General features: G+C 36.9%; 1 protein-coding gene across 5 annotated transcripts; it reads left to right on the top strand.

Annotated features, from left to right (window-relative positions):
• Positions 1 to 224: 224 nt before the first annotated feature.
• Positions 225 to 23,381, top strand: TRPC1 (transient receptor potential cation channel subfamily C member 1). Of its 5 annotated transcripts, XM_082767483.1 has the most exons (13): positions 225 to 564; positions 2,056 to 2,210; positions 3,535 to 3,636; positions 4,487 to 4,689; positions 8,523 to 8,654; positions 9,407 to 9,602; positions 9,977 to 10,313; positions 12,901 to 13,040; positions 15,197 to 15,340; positions 19,092 to 19,270; positions 19,422 to 19,623; positions 20,169 to 20,363; positions 21,185 to 23,381. In XM_082767483.1, exons 1-13 carry the CDS (start codon positions 429 to 431, stop codon positions 21,410 to 21,412), a joined length of 2,349 nt encoding a protein of 782 aa, XP_082623609.1. In that variant the 5' UTR covers positions 225 to 428; the 3' UTR covers positions 21,413 to 23,381. The 5 variants fall into 5 exon arrangements, with proteins under 5 accessions (XP_082623609.1, XP_082623610.1, XP_082623611.1 ...); XM_082767484.1 differs by lacking the exon at positions 3,535 to 3,636; XM_082767485.1 differs by lacking the exon at positions 15,197 to 15,340.
• Positions 23,382 to 25,323: the final 1,942 nt, after the last annotated feature.

Genomic DNA, 25,323 nt, shown 5'->3' with positions numbered 1-25,323 from the left:
CGAAGGAAAGGATTTCCATACTGTACCGGCCTGCCTACCTGGCACCTCTCCCCTCCCACAGCACGCCCACCCCGGCCTTTCTGTCCGTGTCGCCCCGCTTGGCGCTCCCCTCAGGGCGCTCCGCCGAGGCCTCGGGGCGGGCCCTGCGCGGGCCCCCCCGGCCCCCAGGCGCGGCGCCCGCCCGGCCGCGCTCCTCCCCGCCCGCTGCCCCTCAGAGCGGCGAAGCCGCCATTGGAGCCTGCGCAGTGCGGCGGGGAGCGGCCGCCGTGCCGAGCCCAGCCCTGCCCTGCCCTGCCCTGCCCTCCCCGCCTGGCAGCGCCGCCCGCGGCCGCCCGGCTCCCCCCGGCCGCGCCCCGCAGCGCTGCGGGTCCCGCAGCGCGGCGCCCCCGCGCCGGCCGCGCTCTGATGGGCCTGGCGGGGCCGGCGCCATGGCCGCCCTGTACCAGAGCGCGGACCCGTCCGCCTCGGCCTCGCCGAACAAGCTGCTGGCGCTGAAGGACGTGCGGCAGGTGAAGGAGGAGACCACCCTGGACGAGAAGCTCTTCCTCCTGGCCTGCGACAAAGGTACGGGCCGCGCCCTCGGGGAGCCGAGGCCCAGGCCTCTCGTCCGAAGGCCCCAGCCCATCTCCGCGCTGAGCGGTGCCGGCCTCCCCTCAGCCCCGGCCCCGTGCCGGTGCGGGGTTCCTGCCCCACGGGGAGTTGCTGAAGCCTTTGCTGCCTGCACCGTGCAGGTTGCTCTAGGATGGGCAGCTTATCTGCGTATCGCCAAGGCTCACGAGACAGGGTTCCTATGAATCGCACCCAGAGAGATGGATGTGAAGAGGTTTTCCTTTCTAGAACACCAGGCTTAATTATTTTTAGCGTACTTTTTTTTTTTTTTTAATCGGGTATTAATAGTCTTAAATCAAACTGGTCTTAATGTTTTAAAAACATTGGGCTCAAAAACAAGCTTTTGATCGTGTGGCAAATGGTCATGTGTGTTTCGGGACATAAGCCCGGCTCTAGAAGGAGATGTTTCTGTGCAGCCCTGCCTGCTGGCCCTGTGTCTGGGTCAGTGACAGCCGGGGGAGCTGGTGCAGAGCTGGCAGCCAGTGGGCTTCAGAACCTGGTTCTGGCCCTCCCTGGGGCTGCATTCCTTGCCTTCAGACAGCCGTGCTGGTAGCGTAGCCTGTCCTGTAGAGCACAGCAAGCCACAGCCTTCTCTCAGAGCGTAAGCAGAGATTTAGGGAGCCAAAAGGATGCACAACAAAACAACATTTAACTGTAGTCTGTGGGGCAGTTGTTTTGCAGCCAGTACTCCTGCAGGCTGTATCTGAAGTTTCTGTAAGTATTCTGCAGTACGGTCTGTCTTTGTCCTGGTCTTCTACGCTGCAAAATAATTTGTTACCCAAGACAAAAATGATTTAAAACTTACGTGTTTGGCAGGAAGAAGCACTTAATATTGAATAGGGTAGGATCTGTACTAGTATGTCTGCACTTAAGTCAAATAGGAAAGTGCAGCTTGTGTGCATGTTACGGTTAGTTTTACTTGCTCATCAAACCCGCTACCTTGAATTTGATGACATTGTACCACACCTGCTTTGATAATGTATGCATTAAAAATGGAATGAAACGGAGAAGACTAATGAGGCTTCTTTGAAGGAAGACGCAGATGTGTTTGCAGCACTGTAGAGAGGGCTCCTCTGACGCTATGGCTCCTCTGCACTGAGAGACCTCTGATGTAGTTGACATTTCCAGTGTCTCACAGGGTATGTCTGGGATGTTGCCCCAGTTTTGCGAAGTGTCCCAGCTTGTGTGTGTGTAAGACTGAAACTAAGGGGATTAAAGTACGTCTTGGTGCTTTCCTGAAAGATCTGCCAATGTCTTTAGATTCCTATCTGATGGGAGAATTCTTATCTACCTGGGCTTCTTAATTGCTTGATGCATCAGTGTCTGTTGTCAGATGTTGCGGAATGTTGTCTTCTTTGATGGTAGCTGGTACTTACAATGTTCACATGCTTTTATTGCCTTATAATAAACAGAACACTAAGATATGCTCATACGTTGGTGGTGCAGGTGACTACTACATGGTTAAGAAACTCTTAGAGGAAAACAGCTCGGGTGAAATGAACATAAACTGTGTGGATGTGCTTGGAAGAAATGCTGTTACCATAACCATTGAAAATGAAAATTTGGATATTCTACAGCTTCTTCTGGATTATGGCTGCCAGGTATGCAACACATAGATTATTGCAATTTTTAAGTGTAGTCATTAATCTGTTTATTCTATTTTATATAGCTTTTTTTGTTGTTCTTGTTGACACATCAGGATATCTAGGAAAATGCTATCTGTCTTTATAGGCACTTCAGTCCTTTTTTTCTAGTTAGGAATTGTGAAAATTGTTTTCTCTCGCTAATTTATTCTTCTAGTGGAATTTTATTGGCATGGCAAATATATACTAACATTTTCAATTATACTAACAAGTCTAAATTTTATTCTAAATGCTATTCCTGTTTTAGATATAATGTGTATGTTATATTCAAACAAAATAAATAGTGTACAATCAGTGAATAACATTAAAATGTTTAGAATGTCAAGACCTCTTTGGCTCTGGAATATAATAATTTTTAAAATGGGAGCACAGTTAGATGCATGTAGATTCTCTTAGAGGATTTCAAGTTAAGGCAGGCATTCATTTCTTTAGTGCCTTCCTGTAAAACCTGGTCTGTGCTGGTTGGCAGAGGCAGTTTCATACTAATGGTGCTTGCTTGGCTATGCTATACTGCTATAAGCATGCTCTGCTACTGCTGGGAAAGTTTTAGCTATGACAGTTTTAAGCACCTAAGACAGGGAAGGATACTCGTCTTTGTTAGGTTGTTTAATATTGGACAGGGAAAAAAAACAAGCAGCTTTCTTCTCCCCAGATCTCTATTTTAGTGGCAGTAATAAAAGGTGTGTCTCTCTTTTATTTTTAAACATTTGAATTTTCTAAAGTGAATTATAAAGAACACTGTCAGCTGTAGGGGAAAATGAAAACCTATGTAGCTTAACTTCAAAGGTGTTTCAGAAGTAGTTATGAGTCCAGGAAAAAATAGCCATATATTCATAGCTTTACCACAGAACTAGGAAGGCAGGCCTGAAGTGTCTGATATGTCTGAGTTGTGTTACACAGACACTTGGTTTTAACGTTTTTAGTGGACACTTCCATAGCCTTCTTAGTAACCTGTCCCTTAGAACCTGATTTTCTTGAGTCTCCTATATTGTTGTTGATGTAAAGTAATTTTTGCACCTGGTTCTTTTGCTGTTCATGCAATAAAACAAATTGTCAGTAGTACTATGCTGACTTCTGGAATGACAGCATAAATAGTAAATAAAAAGTATCCTGATCCATGGTGACAGTGCAGGATATTTTATAGTACTTACTTTTAAGAAAATAAAATTAGCAAATTTTAATTTAATACATTTTAAATTATTACTTAGTTTGGCTTTAAATTGACTCTTCATTCTGTTTAAGGTGCTGCTGTTTTTACATACAGCTTGTTTTCTTTCCTTAGTCATCAGATGCACTTTTGGTGGCTATTGACTCAGAAGTGGTGGGAGCTGTTGACATTCTACTTAATCACCGGCCAAAAAGATCTTCCAGACCAACCATTGTAGTTGAGTGTTGTTATTCCTTGGATTTTGGTTGGGGAGTAGGGGGCTGTACATTCTGGGTAACTAGTATTTAAAGCAATGTCCTTAAATGAAATTCTGCATCTCATAAAGTCATAGAATCTGGACATCAGAGATTATTATTATGGAGTCTTTGGTATTAAAGTGTAGAATATGTTGTTTTGCTTTACTGCCTGTAAGAATCCAGTGGTTTTATGCATGGCAAATGCTAACAAATGCCTCAGGAGAAAAAAAGTAGAGTGGTTATAAAATCTTCTGTTGCCAAGAGTTTGCAAGTTAACTAGCAATCTTGACCAGTATATTCATATATTGAGCTTCCTAGAGTTTTCAGATAAACATCAAATCTTCACCTTGAAATTAATCATTTGAAACTTAGAAACTTCCCCTGGCGATGCTCAAGTATGAAACAAGGAGAAGTAGATCAAAGGAGAGAAGGCATAATGCACTGAATAACACTGTGTCAGGATATTTTTCCTGCACTTAGATAGCAAAAATGTTTTTGTTTTTGTTTTTTTTTTTTCATCAAAATAGAGCAATACTCTTCTTAATACCATATACGCATATATTGGAAAAGGTAGGCACTGAATGTTAGGTTTTCTTTCTTAATAACTCAGAAACATCCTGTGTCCATTGTTCTTTTTCCAGTATTTATATGAGAAGTGTTTGAATGTTGTTACAATTTTTCTCTCATTTTCATGTTATGAAACTTTAAAAAAATATTTTGAAGGAGGAATTCATTGGGAGCACTGTTGAACAGTCAAAAATAACTTGCGTGTGAACACTGTAATACAGCTGCATGTAATAAATTTAGATACTTCCTACATTTTATTCTAGAAACTAATGGAACGCATTCAGAACCCAGAGTACTCAACAACCATGGATGTGGCACCTGTCATTTTAGCTGCTCATCGTAATAACTATGAAATTCTCACCATGCTGTTAAAGCAAGATATATCGCTACCCAAACCTCACGCTGTAGGCTGTGAATGCACACTCTGTACTGCAAAAAACAAAAAAGATAGTCTGCGACATTCCAGGTAAGACTTATGAATTATAGACAACAATGAAGAAGGTATTGTCTTAATTTCCTTGTATCACCTGGGTCTGATTCAGTGTATTTCCTTTTTCTCTTAAGGTGAGCTTTACAAGTGGTTACCTTCATTGTATTGTAGTGTCTGTTGTCATAGGTGGTAGTTTTCGGGGTGGATTGTGCTTGAATTGGCTGGTATAAGGTGGTGACTTTCTTTCATTTTTGTCTTATATTCTTACTTATTGTACATATTAAGCTAAGTACCTTTTTAAAAAAAAAATAAAAACTAGTTGTTACATAAACGTTCTAGTTGTCAGTGGCTTGGGAGCTTAGGAACTGTGCAAATAAAATTTTTCTTAAGTTAATTAACAGTGCCTTTTTTTTTTTTTTTTGTGAGCCAGAACGAGGAGGTGTATAATACTTTATCTTGTTTCTATAAGTTTATATGTAGCATGGATAGATGAATGTAAGCTAAGACAATTTTTTCCAGTATTCTTGAAAGTAGGAAGTTTGCTTGTAAAGGTGCAAATGGGGAAAGGGATTTACCAATCTTAACCATATATTTTATCTGGTTAACTTGATAATATATTTGAAGGCTGAATGCAATTTAATTTATAAGAGTTTGGGGAGGAAAAAATGACCAACCTCAAAGGTTATGAGTGGACTGCACTCAAAATGTACCATTAATTATTGCATAATGACTTTGGTGCGTGTCTCAGTGACTAAAAAAAAGAAGGGAAATGATAGGATGATTATGCAGATACTACAAGCCACCTTCTGGTACCTGTGATAGCAACATCCAGCTGATACCATCCTTAACTTCGATATGAGAAAAGCTGTCAGTGTATCCCAAGCAAATAAACTTCGAGATGTTTGAGAGATCCATCCTAGTTTCAGCTACAAGTTAATAGATTTTTATTTCAGTCTTTGGGAGCTGTGAGTTCTGAGAGGGTAAAGCAGATGCTTTTCCTGAATTTTCTGTAATCCACATAGCATTATGAATCCCTCTGCAAATGACCTAGCAGTAATTGTGGTAGGAAATTGAGAGGGATGTTCCATAAAATACACAATAAGAAATGTAGTGACTCTTTGCTCTTATGTTATTCAAACTTGAGTCAAGCAGAAGAATTATTTTTCTGGTCTCTTTGCTATTTTATCGATTTTTTTTTTTTTTTTTTATGTTTACATGTTGCTTATTGTTGCTATTTAGCTGTATCCAGCAATCTGGAAAGAACCTGTTCTAGCTTAAGGAATTTCAGTCCTCTAAGAACTTTGGAACATCCTTTTTCTGTTTTTCTGTTTGGATAATGCTGATTTTTCAGCTGACAAGAAACATGAAACAATGGAAAGGGGAATAATATTTCAAGAAACTGAATGTGGAGAATATTAGTGAGAATAGTAGAAAATGCAAGACTGTATGTATTTGTCTGTACCATATGTTCTTTATTCTGTAATTGTTATTTCTTTGTGCCAGCCTTAGGAGAGGAAGAAAAAGTCTGCTTAATTTTTTCCTTAATATAGTTTGTGTTTTTCTTAAGCAACATGTTGTCGACGGAAGGAAGACACAGACGCTCAATATGAGTGAACAGTGAACTTCAACTTTAATGGATAGCTCAGTCGCCTTTTATCTAGTTCGAACATAATCAACTCATACATATTGCAAAAACTAAGCTCAGGATTGGCTAACATTTCCCGCTCTTTTCAGGTAGTTCCTCCTTCTTTTAGCCACCGTCCCGCCTTAGGGACTTTCTCCATCGCTCAAGGGCATCGTGTCCTTGAGCCTGATTGGCTCTCAGCCAGCTGTGTACGTGCCAGACTCATGTGAGTTGAGTACGGTACTTTACTAGCCCATTGCCTCTTAACTGCCCAACATCCACGTGTCCCATTTCACTCAACCATTCCTCCACAGCAACAACTTCAGAAAGGCCAGTCAAAACGTATGTTGTCATACTTGGATGCTAATTATCTTGTCCTTGTTAAGGAGTTTGAAAACCTTACTGGGGTATACCTAGTTGCTGAGGCAAAGCAGCCGAGTCTCCCAGCCCCTGAGAACTTGGGCTTTTCGTATGGCATCTGTGTTAGCTAAAGTCTTGAAGGGGACGTAGACGTTTGATAGGGAGATTTTCTACAAATGGAGAAGAGCATGCACTGTGCTTTGTCTGCTTGGTGAATGTTGAAACTTGATTTACTTTCAGTTTTAAGCAAATGATAATTTAACCCTACTGAAACAGAAATGTCATCTCTTGGACTCTTTTGGTGTGGCATTATTTAGGAAGATGGCTGTGGGCGGTGGTTGACTCAGAGATTTGAACAGCTTTAATTAGAATTGCAGACTGAATGGTGTCATTTCAGTTACTAATCCTACTGGACCACCTTCGCAGCCAGAGGGAAATGGTGGTAAGCAATTTGGAGGATGAGGATTATGAAAAAGGTGTGGCAGAAACCGGAGCATTGAGTGGAAGAGAAGCTCCTGGAGTTGTTCATGGACTGGAGATGGCAATGGCTTCTTAAGGGCTGGACATCCAGCTGGTTCTAGAGGCTCTTGGCCTGGGCTCCTGAGCACAGCTGAGGACTGAAATTAGTTGTCCGAGGGTCAGCACAGCCTCCCTCTTGGTCATTTGCAATATCCTTAATGAGGAGTCTGCATCAGAACTGCATGTGAGCCTTGTGCACCTTAAGAGACAAATGTGGGCCATACCTCTAGTGAACTTACATTCAGGGTTCTAGATGCTTGAAGTTCTACCCCAAAAAGAGACTTTTATTTTTGTTTCATGCCAAACTAGTTTTCTAAATTTTGGCTCTATACCGGTATTACCGATTTTAAATACTGCTGTCATGCCAGACGCAGGTATGTTGTGTGGTGTCATCTAAGACTTTTAATGTGTTGCGTTTCAAAATTTGTTTTTATGAATGTACACTGAAAGTTGCTGGTAGCGAAAATCCTGCAGAGGATTTTACAAAAAGGCTGGGTACTTACTTCAGGTATTTGAGTTAGATGACACATCTCTGAGCACAGTATTCTCAGGAGATGTAACACTAACGCTTCAAAAATAATACTGTTGTGCAAAATAGAACTGGTAACCTGTCTAAAATATCCTGCTTCTGGAGTGGGGATAGAGTGCTCCCTAACTCACCTCCATTGTGGCCCACCATTTTGGGGTTCCTCATAAAGAAATGAGGAACCCCAAACATTTCTGAGTTCATGCAAATCTCGTTTGCTTTCCATAGAATTCAGAAAGCTTCTGGCACAAATCTGTTTCAAGTGAGGAATATTTTGAATCAAGGATGCAAGTTCTGTTCTCTTGTGGATATGAAGAAAGTGTACAGACTTTTTGTTTTAGCCTTCATGGTCTACCTGGGATAATTCTACCTATCTGAAGCAGCTGAGATATTAAGGCTCTTGCTATCTCTTCCCCACTGTTTTTAATTTAGTTTGTTCAAATAGGGAAGTGAAGCATTAAAGGTAACCTTCTCTCTTATTTCCTCTTGAAGAACCATGAGAAGTACTACGTAACACTTAAAATGTCAATATTTTACCAATAGTATTACCGTAATGGACGGCCTTCTGCTGATGGTACTGGAAATAGCTAAAATAGTGAGAAAAAGAAGAGGAAACTGGTTTGGTAGCTAACTTTTGATACTTAGAATAGTAGAGATTCAAAGTATATTTGAAGGACAGTGTTTTCCATGACATGCTACATTTAATTACAGTTTCTGTCTTTAGGAAGGCCCATTGTTTTGTCTTGAAGCTGTTTTATGCAAATTTTTGAAATAGCTTCTGATCTGAGCCTGATAATAAAATGAAGCATCTTCATTTTGCATGCTGTTCTTTTGTCACAGGTTTCGTCTTGACATTTACCGGTGTTTGGCCAGTCCTGCTTTAATAATGTTAACGGAGGAGGATCCAATTCTGCGAGCTTTTGAACTTAGTGCAGACTTGAAAGAATTAAGTCTTGTTGAGGTTGAATTCAGGTAGGAATTGGAAAACACCAACTTCAATACTTATGTAAAAAAATATATGTAGAAGTGTGTGTGTTTGTGTGTGTTAGAAAATGCTTATTTGTATTTTTCTTTCGTAATCGGAATGTTTGATCTGATAATTAGGTATAATTAAGAAGTTATATAAATTAAAATTCCTGTAAGGGGTAAAATGCTACCTTCCTACACAGCATATGAATTATACTTGATTATCTTGCTTAACAGTTACAGTGTTACCGTTTTGTGATACAGCTTGGCACTGAAATGTACTGCGTGCCATATGAGACAAGTAAATCATGTGATTTATTTTCTTGTGTTCACTATAGTAATAGTCAGTGAATAGACCTCAATTTTCAGATGCAATGAATGAAGCAAATCCCAAAATATCTTACCTTCCCAGTGGGAAGTCCAAATTATGAGTTAAAGGTATTGTATTTTGTGACTGCTACATTTTCTCATCTCCTGCAAATAATTCCAAGCCTTAACTGTTTATATGGAATTTAGGATATAAATAAGAATTCTGTAAGTCTGTTTCACAACTTTTTTCTCCATAGTGGAGTTGCAAACTACACTCAATTATTATGTTACATAGAAACCTACTCAGAGTTGTCTTGAGAATGCTTGGATCTTTAAATAGGACTTTTTCATTTGCCCAATATACAATCCCAACCAAAATGGATAGTTAATAAGCTAAAGGAAAGTCTTGTTTTCAGTGTAGTAGTTTCTACTGTTTCTGTGTCTTTCAGAAATGATTATGAGGAGCTAGCTCAACAGTGCAAAACCTTTGCTAAAGACTTGCTCGCACAAGCACGGAATTCACGGGAGCTGGAAGTTATTCTGAATCATACATCTAGTGATGAACATGTAGACAAGCGAGGATTGTTGGAAGAGAGGATGAACTTAAGTCGCTTAAAACTGGCAATCAAGTATAATCAAAAAGAGGTTTGTCTTTACTGTAATGTGGTCGGCTTTCCATGTTATATTTTTTAATGATTCATTTAATTTGCCGATTAGAAATCAAAACGTGGTCTTAACCTGGAAACGATTAAAATTCTGGATGCATAATTCAGGCTTGGTTGCTGGCTTTAGAAAGAAACTGAAATAGTGAATGCTTGTAATCATAATTGGCCCATAGCTCTTTTATTGTCTGTTGAGAGAATTATTTCTACTTAATATTTTTCCTATTTCCTGCACATTGGTGGTTTATTATAGCTTGAAAATTAGTTTTAATAATGTAAACTAGTAATCAGTATTAAACAACCTGATATCCTGAGATTGATTTCTCATTGTTTTCTTTTTTTTTTTTTTTTTTCCAGTTTGTTGCTCAGTCTAACTGCCAGCAGTTTCTTAACACTGTGTGGTTTGGACAGATGGCAGGCTATCGACGCAAGCACACGTGCAAAAAAATTTTGACTGTTTTGATGGTTGGAGTTTTCTGGCCAGTTCTGTCCCTGTGTTACTTATTAGCCCCTAAATCTCGAGTAGGTCGAATAATTCACACTCCTTTTATGAAGTTTATTATTCATGGAGCTTCATATTTCACATTTCTTTTATTACTTAATTTGTACTCCCTCGTCTATAATGAGAATAAGAAGAATACAATGGGGCCAGCCCTTGAGAGAATAGACTATCTTCTGATAATATGGCTAATTGGTAGGTATGATGTGAGTTGTATGACAATGGCTGGTATTGACTAAACAATAACTATTTGTACTACCTTTCAAAAATCATCATGTTACTCATTACTGCGAAGAGCAAGCTTCTGTTGAGCATAGTGTTACAGGGGGGGGAAATGTCTTTTGAGGAGAGAATGTGATATGTTACCACAATCTCTAGTTATCACAGAAGGTGAAGTGTCAGACAGAATGCTGTAGGACCTAACAGGAGGAAAGTGAATTTTACTTCAGAAGGACAGGTAGCATTTGGAGTGATGCAAGTGAGATTCAGTTGTGCAGTAATGAGTGTAAAAGCTGTTTACCTTCCTAGATTTGGAATGTTTTTAAATTCTGATCTATAACAGTAACAGTGATGATAATAGCACAGAGGAAAGCAAGTGTACGTTCCTCAACTAATTTTCTTTGATGATGAAGTTGAGGAATGAATTTAGTTCTGACATTACCTAAAGTTTTTAAGATTTTTTTTTCATGAACAGGTAGTATTGTTTAGTATGTAGATGGTTTAATCACTGTGAGTCAAACATTTTGTGCTTCTAATCAGTAAACGATATAGCAAGTTTTTAATTTATTCCACTTCTCTTTTCCAGTATTGTAACTTTACAATTCTGTTAGTTATTATCACCAGTTATCATAACTGTACCTGAAATGATGCGTGTTAATTCTGCTTTATGCAGTAGAGGGAGCACAGGTATAATTTTTGTGGATTAGGTTCCTCATGAACTTTTGGTTGAAAAATCATTAAATCTTTTAAAATGTTTTTGTTTGTTTTTGTTTTTAAATTAAAATTTGATAAATAAAATCCTGGAAACTTACACTTTAATATGATGTAAGTAGATATATATCATTTGGTTGACTGGAATTTTGAAAAGCAGTGATAGAGTTGAGAACACGGTTTTTTTCTAAACTATTTTTCTAAACAGTTGTGGGTTGTTTTCTTTGTTGATGATGATTACTGTAATTGTTTAGCTATATTAAAACTGTTAAGTAGTTCATGCAGATTTTTGAAATCCCCAGTACCCCCACACAAACACATGTGGGTCTTAAAAGAAACGAGAAGGCTTCAGAGCACAAGAAAGCATTGCAGACTCCTTCTCTGTTTCAAGAATCAGTGTGATTTAGACATTCTGTTGATCCATCAAATCTAATGTAGATGGAAGGTGTGTCATTAGGTGGGCTTGGAAATCTTAATGAAAGGCTATAGAGGCCTTGTTTTCTTTATGTAATATTTTAATGTGGACTTCAGGTAGGATTAAAATACTTCTAAATAATCACTGTCAAATGATCGCAGCAGAATTTGTAATGCTTAGAGGTAGCAGCAAGTTTTGCGTTTTACAATTAACATTCAAAAGCACAAATACAGTAAGTTTCCTTTCCAAATAGTTGAACCTAAATCATAAAAGTTTATTCCCCAGCAAAATAAAGCAACAGAACTCAAATTACTGTTTACATAAATGTAAGATCTACTTCTCTGACTCCTTTTACTGATTCTTTAACAAATTCAGTGTGAGATGCATAAATCTCCCTTCTTCCTGGTTCAGCATGTAAGTCTTTCAACTAACTGTGCACAGAAGAGTTTTTGTATAATACCATTCAACATTGCTGTAAATGTGACTGAACAAATAGTCATACATGAGTATCTTTTTCTTTTTTTTTTTAATTTACTTGATCTTGCTGGGCCAAGAGTCTAAGTTGCAAAGTCATAAAAGCTGAACTAATTCTAACAGTTTTTAACTACTAGTAATATATAGGCTGCTTTTCTTCTTGGCCTAAATATAGAGGCTTGCATCTGAAGTACTCACAAAACCATAAATAAATGATTATTCATAAAAATCAAAGGTGCCATTATATTTCACCTAACAGTCCTTTCAAGTTTTATAAAAACATCATCCCGTAACAGACCTTCAGTTAATAAAATTCTCAGCAATCATATCTTTCTGTACAGCCAGAAATGGTTAGCAGTGGTAAAATTCAGTTTGCTATCAAGATCCTGAACATTTGTATGTCTGTCACCCTAACTTAAACTTTCTCAAGCTGTGGTTTATTTTCTCTACTTGTTATATAATATCAGTAAGGGCAGGAAATATTTCTACTGACAGTTTGGATCTTCTTAGTAACAGTTACTGAGCTGATTGTTCTTAAGGAACATTTTATAATACATACATACAAAACGATGTGATGCTTTAGATAGTAATGTAATGGTATACAATGCTTTTGGAAACAGGTGAATACGTTTCCTGTAGAAAAAAAAATGTATTCTGGACTTCTGCCTTTACTGAAGTTGACGCTTTATATGCTTTTTCTCATGTTCATTTCCTCGCATGCTATTTTTATCAGAGAATGTATTTCCTAGTTTGGAAAGTAGGTTAAAAATATGAAATATTTTGTTACCTTTTGAGTAGTGCTTGTAAACTTAACATGATTTTTTGATTCCTTTCTATTTGCTAATATTTAGTTTACCATCAAAGCCAGTCAAAGTGCTTTACTTGTAATAGAGAATCTACCCAGTGAAATAGTTTGACTTCTAAGCCTTTTTTTTTTTTTTTTTACCTCTCTTCCCCCTGCAGGAATGGTGTGGTCAGATGTTAAAAGACTTTGGTATGATGGTTTAGAAGACTTCTTAGAAGAGTCCCGTAATCAGCTTAGTTTTGTCATGAATTCCCTTTATTTGGCAACTTTTGCTCTGAAAGTAGTTGCCCATAACAAGGTGAGCACCCATCTTCAAAGATCTGAAGCTCCTGAGGGCAAATATAGAAGCTCGATTCTTTCAACAGAAAATAGAGCTCACGTTTGAGATAGAGACAATAGTAAAAAGGATTAAAAGTTGATTTTGATACTTGTATGTTTGATTCTGATAGGAATTGTATGTATTTGATGAGCTAACAATGGTTTGTTTCTGTAAGATCTCTGGTCTTGGGCCTGGCTTTCCAACTTGAAAGAGAAGTTGATAGGGAGTTAGAAGATGTCAGACATGTAGACAGGTTGAAAAGGGAGCTAGAAAATGCATCAACACAGCTCTAAGTAGTCAGGGACCCCAAACAGGGTTAAGAATCCTCTTACTGTGAACTGACTAGTCTTGCAAATGGCTAGATTCTCATTTGGGGAAATCTCCCCATGTAGCTCCTCCAGTATGGCATTTCAGTTAGTGTGATTCCTTAGATCAGTACTGTGCAGAAAAGCTAGCAGCAGTAAGCTCTGTATTTAGATTGCCCAGCATTTTTTTCTTACAGAAAGGTTTGGTTGGTTGGTTTTGGTGACATATGCTCAAACATTATAAGTGGTTGGTTTTGTTATTTTTGTGGTTGTTTGATTTTTGTTTTTTGTTTTTGTAGTAGGGACAAAAGCCCCAGGGCTGTAGAAGAGCTTGTGTTTTCTCTGTGAAAAACCATCTGGTTTGATTGAAGATGCAAATTTTGAATATGATCATTTCCATTCTGTTGCATGTGTTTTAAGCTGCACAGCATATGGCAAGCTGCCAGAACAATTGAACATGAATATTTTAGCAAAATCCAAGCCAGTGCAGTAGCACCATTGTTTTGTACTGCAAACTGTGAGTTGATAGGTGTTCTGGCAGTTGGGAAGAACTGGACCGGTTTGTTTCCCTTGCAACCTGATTTTTGGCTCATTTCCTCTGTCCTTATATAAGTGATTCAGGGGCTGGTAATCATTTGGAAAAGAAAGCTTTGTTTCTGTTTTTGTTTTTTAAAAAAAAAAGGAAGAAAGAGAGAATGCTGTGTTGGGCTGTCTTCTGAACCATTTGCTTTGGAATCAACGCATGTATGTAGGAGTATAGCAGTTCCTTTGCTGAAATTAGAGCCCTTTGTTGCTAATTTAAGTTGTAACCTTTTTGAAGATGCAGGACTCCTGTCCTATGTAAGAAGCACATGATGATTTTTTTTCAAAATTTATTGTGTATAAATTATTTAGCAAACTAAATAAAAATGCCTGTTTCACATCTTAGCTCCATATTATAGACACTGAAGCTGTAAGAAATGAAGAGGCTTTGGAGCAGAAGGATTTGTACACATGCAATTGCAATGCATAAAAAAATCTTTGTTTCTTGTCTTTGTGCGGCATACTTTCAGGCAAGTCATTTAAAGCAGCCTTCTGTTCCTTAGCTTTAAGTGTCCATTTTAAGACTGTTGATAATATAAATACTGAATGTTTCCGGCCAAGCTAAAAGTTGGGGATCTGTGGGTATTCCATAATTAGTTGAGTAGTACCTAGTGGATATACTTCACAGGTGTATTTATACCAACATTTTATTTACATCTTCCATTTTCTGTAGTCTTTCATAAATCCCTTGAGGGAACCCCATGTCCTAAGTCTCTCTAAATCTTTCTAAAACTGGTTAAGACATAAGCTAGTAAGTGTGATTTATTTTTTTCCCAGCAGGGTTTTAATATTGTTTTTAACTGAGAACTACTGCGCTAGTCACCGCACATGTTTATAATAGCACACAAGTCCCTGTTTCCACCAACCATGCAAAACAGAGTGGAAAGGGAAGCAGAACAGAGGAATTTGCTTAGCATTACACAAGTGAGGAGCTGAATTTAAATTCCCTGTCTTCTATCTCCCTCTGGGATGTTTTTTAAAATGCCTTGGTCTAAAAAGAATGAGATATCTGAAAGTGGTGCTCCATCTGTCAATCATGTATGTTCGTCTGAACTTTTGGGTAGACCTGTGCGGTGTCAAGAGTTGGACTTGATGATCCTTAAGGGTCCCTTCCAACTCAGGATATTCTATGATTCTATGATTTCTTTTATGCTATTACCTGCTTTGGAGGTAAAAACAGAGTGGTGCATTGGTGCATTTCTGTATTTATAACGTAGATGACATCAGTTTGTTCTTTTTACATTGCAGTTTCATGATCATGCTGAAAGAAAGGATTGGGATGCATTTCATCCTACATTAGTGGCAGAAGGTCTTTTTGCTTTTGCTAATGTTCTAAGTTACCTACGTCTGTTCTTCATGTACACAACCAGTTCTATTCTGGGACCGCTCCAGGTGAATATCATTACTGCTCGAGAAAATATTAAGTGTGATCTTAATCTTTTCTTCTTCTTCTCTCTCTCTTTTTTTTTTTTTTTTTTTTTTTTTTTTTTAATTCCCCTTTTAAAATGTACTGGTTTGGATGGGAAAAGGTAAAAGACGGGAAGACAGTGAAGTTCACTTTATAATTATTTTTTAATAATAATTGTACATATACTGTCTTTTTGTTCTCATTTTTGTTAGCTTATATATCGTGTAAGTATTTGAAGCTTGAAAACTGCAAGATTAGTTTTTTCCTGTAAAGTTCTATGGAAATGGTAGCCCTAACATCTTATCAGTAAAAGATAGATAAACGAGATGTGTAGCACTAAGGAATAATCAAAAGCCTTTCTGTTTTTTGATCATCTCACTGAAGCTGATTGTAAATAAGAAAATTACTTAAAATAACAACAAAAAAACAAGACTATTGAAATAATCATCATCTACTTCTAGCCAGTTACAAGAAAGAAACACAGGTTTCTTACTTCTTTCTTTGAATTTGCTTGGAGCTTTCCCATGCGTAATAATCACATTTTACTTACATAATACATTTAATTCAATGATATGGAGGGGTTGGGAGCACTCATAGTCACCTATGATGGTGGAACACTACAGACTACAGCAGTTTGTAAGTTAAATATGGGGTGTTTTTTTCTTTGCTTGAAGTTTGGTTTTAACACTTTTTTGTGGAAAGCATTTGCTTTTCTTGTCCTGACTTGAGAACAGACATAGAATTTTCAACTGAGTTTATGCTATGCTGTATTTTTGTTGTTGTTGTAATTTGTTTCTTCTTTTAAGCACAGATACAATCATGTTAGTAGGTTCTTGGTTCTATTCTTTATTTTTAAAATTCAGTTAAAATGGATGGCTTCGAGGGACGAATTTGGCACTTCACAGAACGTCTAGCATGTTGCGGGTAGGAAAGAGAACCTGGGCCAATACTAAGTCACCACACTTAAGATTCAGTTACCTTATTTGCTCCTTTTTAGATTAAAAGGAGGAATGCAACTTTCTTCAAAATATTCTGAGAACAGAAGTCACTTCTTTGTTCACTGATACATACCGTGTATGGCAACGTTTTTTTCTGGTCTGCTGTTTAGCTTGAGTCCTCAGTGCTGACTGGTTTTGGTATTTTGCCAGACTAAAGCCCTCACAAATTGAAGCACCTGTTTTGCTAAAGACCTAACTTACTGAAAAAAACTTCGTATAGATGTACTTCCAGTTTTTTTGGCCAAATCAAGATTCCTGGGAGATTTCTGACAACAAATCTGATCACTTCTCTCTTCTATTGATGTGGTTTTGTTTTTCTGATAGTGAATGGATTTAGTTAATAAAGCTGATTGTCAACATCAGTGTTGTGTTTGTAAGTGTTGAGTGAAGAGTTGCTTGGAATAAATAGAGTAGTCATTTAGTGATTATACTGATGGAATTTGTCCGAAATCAACGCTTTATCTTCTCTCCTAATGAACAGAACAAATTTTAAGAGCTTATGGCAAGTGAGGACGATCTGAAGGGATTCTGCAAGAAACATTATCATTACTATAAAGCCAGGATAAATGTTTGAGAGTAGCATTTTTTAAAACTCTTGCTTTGCATCAAGAGCTGCACCAGTGGAGACTCTATAATAAATAATTTTGGCTCACATCACTAGGTCTTGTATCAAGGCTTCAGGATCTAGCTGAAAACCTCCACTTAAAGGTTCAATTCCTAGTTTTTAATGATTTGGAGTACTTAATCTTGCTATGGAAATAATTATCTTTTAGAATACTTTAAATAATCATTTCAAAAGAATAAATAATTGCTTCTTTAATTGCTGTTCATAAAATCGTCATTTAATGGGCTTTAAAAAGAATGCTCATAGTGCATGTAACCAATTTAATAATGCTGAAAGATGTTTTCTTTTTATTTTTCTTGTCCTTTTCTCTAGGTATGTTGCTGTTAATTATTTTTATATTTTTTATTTATATTTTTGAATGGAAATGTACTTGCATACTTTAAAAAAAATAAGTCTTGATCTTGCAGTAAGCATTAGGCTGTTGTACAAATTGATTGAACATTGAAATCTCTCCACATTTTCAAGAGGTTCACTGTTTAATGTGCACATTTATTTATGTGCTAGATCTTTCACAAGTTTTTTATTAGGAGCCTATGTTATGAAATTTTCCAGGTAAATAAAAACAGTCAACAGTCACTCCATTCAGTGGCACACTGAAGGTTATGTTATTCCTGTTGGCCAGGACAGCTTGTGCAACAACTCTTACAGTATTTTCTGAAAGTAGGTCACAAAGTTCAAATGGTGGTAATCAAATATTGCATGGTAACCCCACAGTGTGGGGGGGAAAGGAGCTACTGTATTCTCTTGGCTGCTGGAGTTATTTTTAAGCATTCAGTTACTTTATTTACTGACTAATAAAACTTGAGCTAATACAAATTTATAACTTCACTCTGTGGTGGTTTTCTGTTGTTTGGTTTTTGTTTAAGTTTTGGGTAGCTTGCACTTCTTGTACATTCTTGCTTCGGCTTTCAGCTGCTTTGCCTCTTTTGTATGGGACTGCGAGTCAATTAAAAGTATTTTTCTGTTTATTGAAAGCATAAATATGATAAAATGGTATGATTGATTCATCCTCTTGACTAAATGATTACTTATAATTATTGCGTAGCTGTGCCTTGTTGCATGTAATCTTTAAGTCTCTGTGGCAAACTGCAAAGAATGGTAGAGAATGTGCTGTGCTTCACGGGTACTTGGTGAGTCTCCTGCAGCACGGGAGGGAGCAAGAGCTGGCAATTCATTTCTCAGTAAACTTGTACTTAAAAAACCCAACCACTGTTCTGGACTGTGATTTGGTACAGATTGTGATTCGTATAGTATTAGGATATGCAGGATTTCAGTAGTTTATATATAGGAATAGATTTATCCAACCCCATTTTGTTTATTTGCATTCAGTATAATAGTGAATTGGTCCCTGAAGAGGCTTGTAGGAAGAATAATTTAAATGCTCTCAACAGTTTATTTTGTCTGTATAAAAAATGTTGTTTTGTTTTTGTTTTAAAAAAATTCAAGGTCTTTCTTTGCATAGGAAAAATTCCAAAGTTAACTTTTTTTTTGCGAACTTCTATATAGGATATTTTGAAATGGAAGCTAATTATTTGAATTTAGTGTCCAATCTTCTGTACTTCAAAGCCTTCATTTTTTATGTGGTTATGCACCTACACATTGTGTATATTTAAAATCTTACATAAAGCATACAGTGAAGTAATTCTGTGTTCTGCAGATGGTCTTTGCTACATTATTTTTGAGAAGTGGTCAATTACAATCCCAAATGTTTTGGTGGAAAAAAAAGATCAGTTCTTCATTAAGTGTTTTCTTAACTTCAGTGACTTCACTGTGGCTTTTTATTTTACTTTCTGTTATGATAGTTGTGTTCAAATCCATCTCATCTATTGCTTTTATCTTTTGATTTATGAACACTTGATTATCAGTAGCATTATGAATACAGCATAAGAAGTATGTATTATTGAAAGGTAAGAACATATAACATAAATTTTCTTGTGAATGCAGTTGTCACTGAAAAATGGTACGAAGATAACTCCCAGTTTTGTTATCTCTTTAACTTAAAAATATAAGATGCTAGAATATGAACAGATTTTTGTTATTGATTGGAGTGTGAAAGAAAGAACACAAACAATTACGCATTTTACTAAAACAGGGAATAAATCTATTTTACAGATTTCAATGGGACAGATGCTGCAAGATTTTGGAAAATTTCTGGGCATGTTTCTTCTTGTCCTGTTCTCATTCACAATTGGACTGACACAACTTTATGATAAAGGATTTACTGTAAATGAAGAAGAACGGGACTGTGCAGGGATTTTCTGTGAGAAACAGAGCAATGACACATTCCATTCGTGAGTTGACATGTCTGAAATATATCTGTATTCTGGCCCTTAATTCCTACTAATGAAACAAAACTGGAATTTTTCACTGAACTTGAATTTTGCATCAGCTGAACTCACTTGATTTTTGCTTTACCTAACCATTTTTTTTTTATTTTTGCAGGTTTATTGGCACCTGTTTTGCTCTGTTCTGGTATATCTTCTCACTAGCACATGTAGCGATCTTTGTCACACGCTTTAGCTATGGTGAAGAATTACAGTCATTTGTGGGGGCTGTTATTGTTGGTACCTACAACGTGGTGGTTGTGATAGTATTAACTAAACTCCTTGTGGCAATGCTTCATAAAAGTTTTCAGCTGATAGCAGTAAGTGGTTTCTGATTAATTATCAATAATTGCTAGCCACATCTTGGATTTTATACAAATCTCTTGCTACAGTGTGCAGACTAATCTGCAAACTTCCATGAATGAGCTGTAAACTCACAAGTGACATTTTTCCATCAAAAATGAAGTTTTTATTTGCTTTGATCCAAATAAAGTAGATAAACTGCATGTTCACATAGAATAATCAAAGCTTTGGTGCTCTGGGAATTGAAGACTTTCTTGATTCATTGCTGTTCAAGTCAAGATGCTATTCTTCTTTAGGTGTGGTACTTACAATTTTGGTCATTTAATGTGGAGTTTAATAGCTGAATTTTCTATTTAATCCACAGTATATGGTGAATTCAATAGATATATTTCATATTTTGATTATTTATTATTAATGTATCAGACTGTATATTAAAATGCTATATAATAATAACTGACCACTATTTAATTTTTAACATAATTGGAAAAAAAAACTATATTAAAAGAGTTTAAATATTATTATTTTTTGCTTCTGATCTCTGTTAATGTTTCTGGTGCTTTAGAATCATGAAGATAAGGAATGGAAATTTGCTCGTGCCAAACTTTGGCTTAGCTACTTCGATGACAAATGCACACTACCTCCACCTTTCAATGTTATTCCATCTCCCAAGACTATCTGTTATCTCTTCAACAGTCTCAGTAAATGGATCTGTTCTCACACATCAAGTGGCAAAGTGAAACGTCAGAACAGCCTTAAGGTAAGAAATGATTGGGAAAATTGTAGGCTCTGAAGCTGGAAAGATGCTGCTTACTAAAATGATTCAGCAGATTGCTGTATGAAGCTGCCTGTCACATGGTGAGTGCTACTGAGATAATTAAGAATTTCAGGATAATGTGCGTTGCATCCAAAATATAAACAAATACATTTTAGCTATTTCTACTTAAGTAAGATTCTGTTAACTTAGTTTGGGGATTTTCAACCCCCATCCTTTTTCCAACCCCCACAATTGCCCCAGCAGTAGTCTAGAAGTGTGCTTTGATTGAAAATTTAGAATAACCACAAGGAAATATGTGCTAATCTCAAAAACAGTGATGTATGCTTTCAGGAAAGTAATTTGCTTGTGACTTACTAAAGAAGTTTCAAAATAAATAATTAGATAGGAACACTGTAGCTTCTCATTTTGGGGACAGGGAGGGGATTCTTAAATATTTTTACTGTACCCTGTGATTTTGTATCTTCTTGCTGTTTTTAAAAAAAAAAAAAAAAAAAAAAAAAAAGAAAAGAAATTCAAAGATTTGACAGAATATCAACAGAGAAGCTCTAGGGATTATGGAACTCACAATTGCTCATAGGATAACTACCAAGCCAGGTAGGTTAAAAATTTTGTTTTGCTGGAACAGCAGCTTATCATTTAATTTAAATTTTGCTAAGAGTTTACACATATTGTATGTTTGTGCACATCAGGGTGTGTATATAGAAACACTTCCTTATTTTGTTCTATTCTTTCTCTGTTTGTATATAGGCTTTAGGGCTCAAAAATTACTTTTGCTTAAGTAAATGTGTAATATTTGTTTAAAGGAATGGAGAAATCTGAAGCAGAAGAGAGATGAGAATTATCAAAAGGTGATGTGCTGCTTAGTCCACCGTTACTTGACATCCATGAGACAGAAGATGCAAAGCACGGATCAGGCAACTGTAGAAAACCTAAATGAATTGCGGCAAGACTTATCAAAATTCCGAAACGAAATGAGAGACCTACTTGGCTTTCGAACTTCTAAATATGCGATGTTTTATCCAAGAAATTAAAGCCAAAACAAATGAGAAGTGTCCATCTTCAGATACCTTTAGGTGAAAGTGTTGATCTAATTCTGTTGCAAGACTAAATTTAAAAGGAGATTGTTGCACAACAATACCTTTGAAAACGTTTGCATTAGTTTCAGCTAGATGAGGAAGTGGTGGAAATAAATGCAAAAATGGTTATAGTAATTTTCTGATGCTCTTAATCGTAGTGTGTATATACAATGTATATAGGATTTTTTTTTAAATGTTCCTCAGACCGTGGCTGTCAGGTGTCAGAGCTTCATAATTAGCACAATATGTTTATTTCTTCTATTATTGCTGTTCCTTTTTGATACTTGTTTTTTCAAGTTGTGTGCGAAGGCTTTTTAAAACAAAAATCCAGACGATGTTTATTTTTAATAGAAAAGTTGGATATAGAATAATAGAAAATTTCCAACACAGTTGGAAATAATGTTTGACTGTAGGTTACAGTGCATGTGAAGGCTGTGTGGCTCTGAAAGAGGCAGTTCTAGTGCCAAGTTTTGTAAACTATGCTGACTGTGTACTGACATTTCTAGAACAAAGAAAGAGAAATCAAGACTCTTCTCTTTCATGCGAACGTTGAAATTTTGGGCTCAACAGACCAAATGTTTCTAGGACATTTATGGTTTTACGTAAGACAATCAATTCCTGCTTGGATTTTTCAGCAGTGCCTCATAAGTATGTTTTACTATGTATATTAAAATCAGCAACAGGATTTTAAAAGTAACCTATGAAACTTTAATGTCTACTATTTGGGGGTTTTAAAGTCTGATTATTTGAGTTGTTAAATACAGTGATTTAATAAAAATGAGGTGGAGCGTGAGTGCTATTGTTTGCAATGCTGAACGGTTCCACTGTGAAACACTACACTTCTTGCTGTGAGAACATGCATTGTATGGGATAGATGTAGCATGGAAGGGTCTGCCTTAGAGAGATTTTACCCTATTTTAAACTTGTTTTTCCTTCTTTTAACTGCAGTTGTTGCGAAGTTGAAACTTACTTTGTGTGTGTGTCAGGAGTATTCTGTTTTGTGAACACATCCTTTGACTTAGCTTACAATGGACTGTAAGGGCTTTGTGGATTTTCTGTGCTAGAGGGTCCTATATGATTTCTATGCTTATTAAAGTTCAAGTTGACAAATTGTAATTAAGAAATGTGAGATGCCTGTATTTTTGATTCTGAAATAAGTATATTTATGACAGTTAAAGGATTGATCGAGAATTTTACTGTTATGATGGTGCTCTTCTAAATGGTCTTACGTCCAGAAGGCGCAGGTAGCCATAATGGTCTTTGACTACAGTTGATTTTCAGAGGCTGATAGAGGGTGAAGGCTTACATAAATGTTTACTTTTCTTAAAGTAATTCTTATAAAACTTTTTCTCGTAAAGGTATTATATTTTCTGTACTATGAAATTATCCATATCTGAACTAGGGTTTAATATTATGCTTCAAGTCTTACTTACTTACTTCTTCAAGTATAGAGGCATTTTGAACAGTCTCTTTTCTTTTCATGTGAATGAGAAGCTAATCTCTTGTCTTCAAAGCAGAGAGGATCACTGAATTTTGTATTTGGATGGGGATCTCATGTTTGAATAATACACCAACATAAAAACTGCTGTATGTTATGTATATCTGAGAGAAAAGCTAACAAATAAAAGCTCTTTGAAAAATGTATTAATATTGGTCATATTTGAAAAATGCTATGTTAGGTAACGTATTGAAAGTAATTGCTTCGTCATGTTAAGATAGGAATTCTAAGGAATATAGCTGCTATTAATGTTGTGGGTTTTTTTTGTTGTTGTTTGTTGTTTTTTTTTCCCTTTTACAACTGTCCTTATAACTACAAGTTCATTTACCTGGTTTCCTGCTGTGACATGAAGCAACATCTGAGCTAATTCTGAACAAGCTAGATTGGATCCTACATATGCAGTGTTAGCTGCTTGGCACTCAGTTCATGATGATTAGTTCTTCTCAGAAGGCCGGGTATGTTTATTGATAACACTGTGTTGTGCTAATGCAGCTATTTCTAACCACTTCTGTAATGTGAAGCAGTCACTCAAACCTCACAGAATTCAAGGCAGCACCTCTTCGAGGTTTGGATTGAACCTGTGGGTTCCAGATTTTTTACTTGCCCCTGAAACGCATACATATAAAGAGAGAGAGATCTTAAGTTGTTGTTTTTTTTGTTTGTTTGTTTGTTTCTTTCTTCTTCTTTCTTGCAGTACATTAGGTGTATGACACTTTTCATCTGTGCCTTGTTTGAGAGCTGTTACAGGCTTCCTAACTTGGATACTAATCAGTATGGATTGGTTCATACAATATAGTTCATTTTCTATTATTCTTCAGATTTTCCTAGTTCAAGTATATCAAACATTTTTTTTCTAATTTGGCAGTTTAATACTGGCCATTCCAGAATGTCAGGGATCTGAGATCTCCCACAGAACACACACAGAACACTCATAGAACAGTTCTGGACATTGCACAGAGACAAAATTTTATGTCTGTGATACTTAAGTGCCAAAGGTTACGCAGCAGCAAGATGAGGCCAAAAAAAATGCTCCAAACAGTATTCTGGGTCTTGGTTTAATCAATTTTAGTTCCTTAAGAGATTTAACTGCAAATACGTGGTATGATTTCATCAAACTGTTGATTTGTTCTTGGGGACAAATACGTCAGAAGGTTAGCCATGGATGGACGAAATGTCTTTCTGAGTCTACTGAAAAATGTTAATTTTTCTTTTGTGTTGATGTCAATTTAATCAAGGCAACGGTAGCTCTAAGACAAATATAATCTTTCTTTAACATCTTGTACATGAAAACTGTCATGCTACTTCTGTTTACAGCAGAAAGGTCAAAAACATTCACTATGGAAAGTCATCGTACTTTATTCTCTTGGTAAAATATTTTTTTAAATCATTATTTCTGTTGGAGTGGTTTCAAAAATTATATCACTTTCAATGTGATAATTGTGTTACATAATTTTACATGTTTGCAGGTTGGATTTCATATGCTTGAATTTTACATTCACTACATCTGCTTTCAAAACCTGTTTCTTTTCGGAAGGTTGTTAACTTCTGTTTTGTGTCTGATTCTCACATGAGAAAACTGGCACTGCGCTGTGTTTCTTGAAGCGCTGGCTCTTGTTTCCTGTTGCAAGGCTACCGCTTTCAGCACTTTGATTCCTGTAAGGGGCCAGTCAGGCTTGAGTCTTCCAAACTGGGGAGTGTAGCAGGAGGAATCCATTTAGATTCCATATGCAGTGCGCACAGATATAAAAGGCTGTATTCAAGTGGTCTTCATATATTCCTTCTACTGCAACACATTTGTCAGTCCTCAGAAGTATGTTACATGTATTTGCATTTAAAATGTTAAATAGAATTTGGATTTATATGTTCTTTTATGAATGAAAAGCAATTTGCTTTTTTGAGAAACAGAAAGGTGTTCAGACTGGAAAACAAGCTGATTTAAGGAGAGTGGTGAGAAGACCAGGCAGGCAGGAGCTTTCCCTACCTACCGTTGGGGGGAGAAGGAGCAGGCTGCTAGACTCTTCTTGCTGCACTGAAAAAAGTTACGTGACAGATGGTCGTGTTGTCATAAATAAAAATAGATTATTGTAGTCGAACACAGTTCTGAGCATGATTTCCAAAGTGCTTCACCCCAGACTGCTGCTGGGAAGTGCAGAGAAAACAAAGTGTAAAACCCCTTAATCTGCACAGGAACTGATAGTGAAAACCAAGGCATAAAACTGCAATTTTAAAACTGTGAAATTACATCTTGTTTGTAAATAAACACGGCTGTCCTTTACACTGTTTGGTTCAGTCAGTAAGGCAAAAGCTTAGCAATCCACAGAATGTGTTTTACAGCCCTGAGCTGTTTGACATGAGCTGCCAGCACAGC

Source organism: Aythya marila (genome assembly GCF_965140915.1).
Source record: "Aythya marila genome assembly, chromosome: 9".
In the NCBI taxonomy this organism is placed as follows: domain Eukaryota; kingdom Metazoa; phylum Chordata; class Aves; order Anseriformes; family Anatidae; genus Aythya; species Aythya marila.
The sequence above is the reverse complement of the archived record's forward strand: the minus strand, read 5'-3'. Positions and strand labels throughout refer to the sequence as shown.

Bases quoted from the DNA above. Each gene is read 5' to 3' on its own strand.
- TRPC1 (XM_082767483.1), top strand. From the start codon at position 429: ATGGCCGCCCTGTACCAGAGCGCGGACCCGTCCGCCTCGGCCTCGCCG. The intron at 3,637-4,486 runs GTTGAGTGTTGT...ATTTTATTCTAG, and splicing joins CTTCCAGACCAACCATTGTA to AAACTAATGGAACGCATTCA. The intron at 13,041-15,196 runs GTGAGCACCCAT...TTTACATTGCAG, and splicing joins AAGTAGTTGCCCATAACAAG to TTTCATGATCATGCTGAAAG.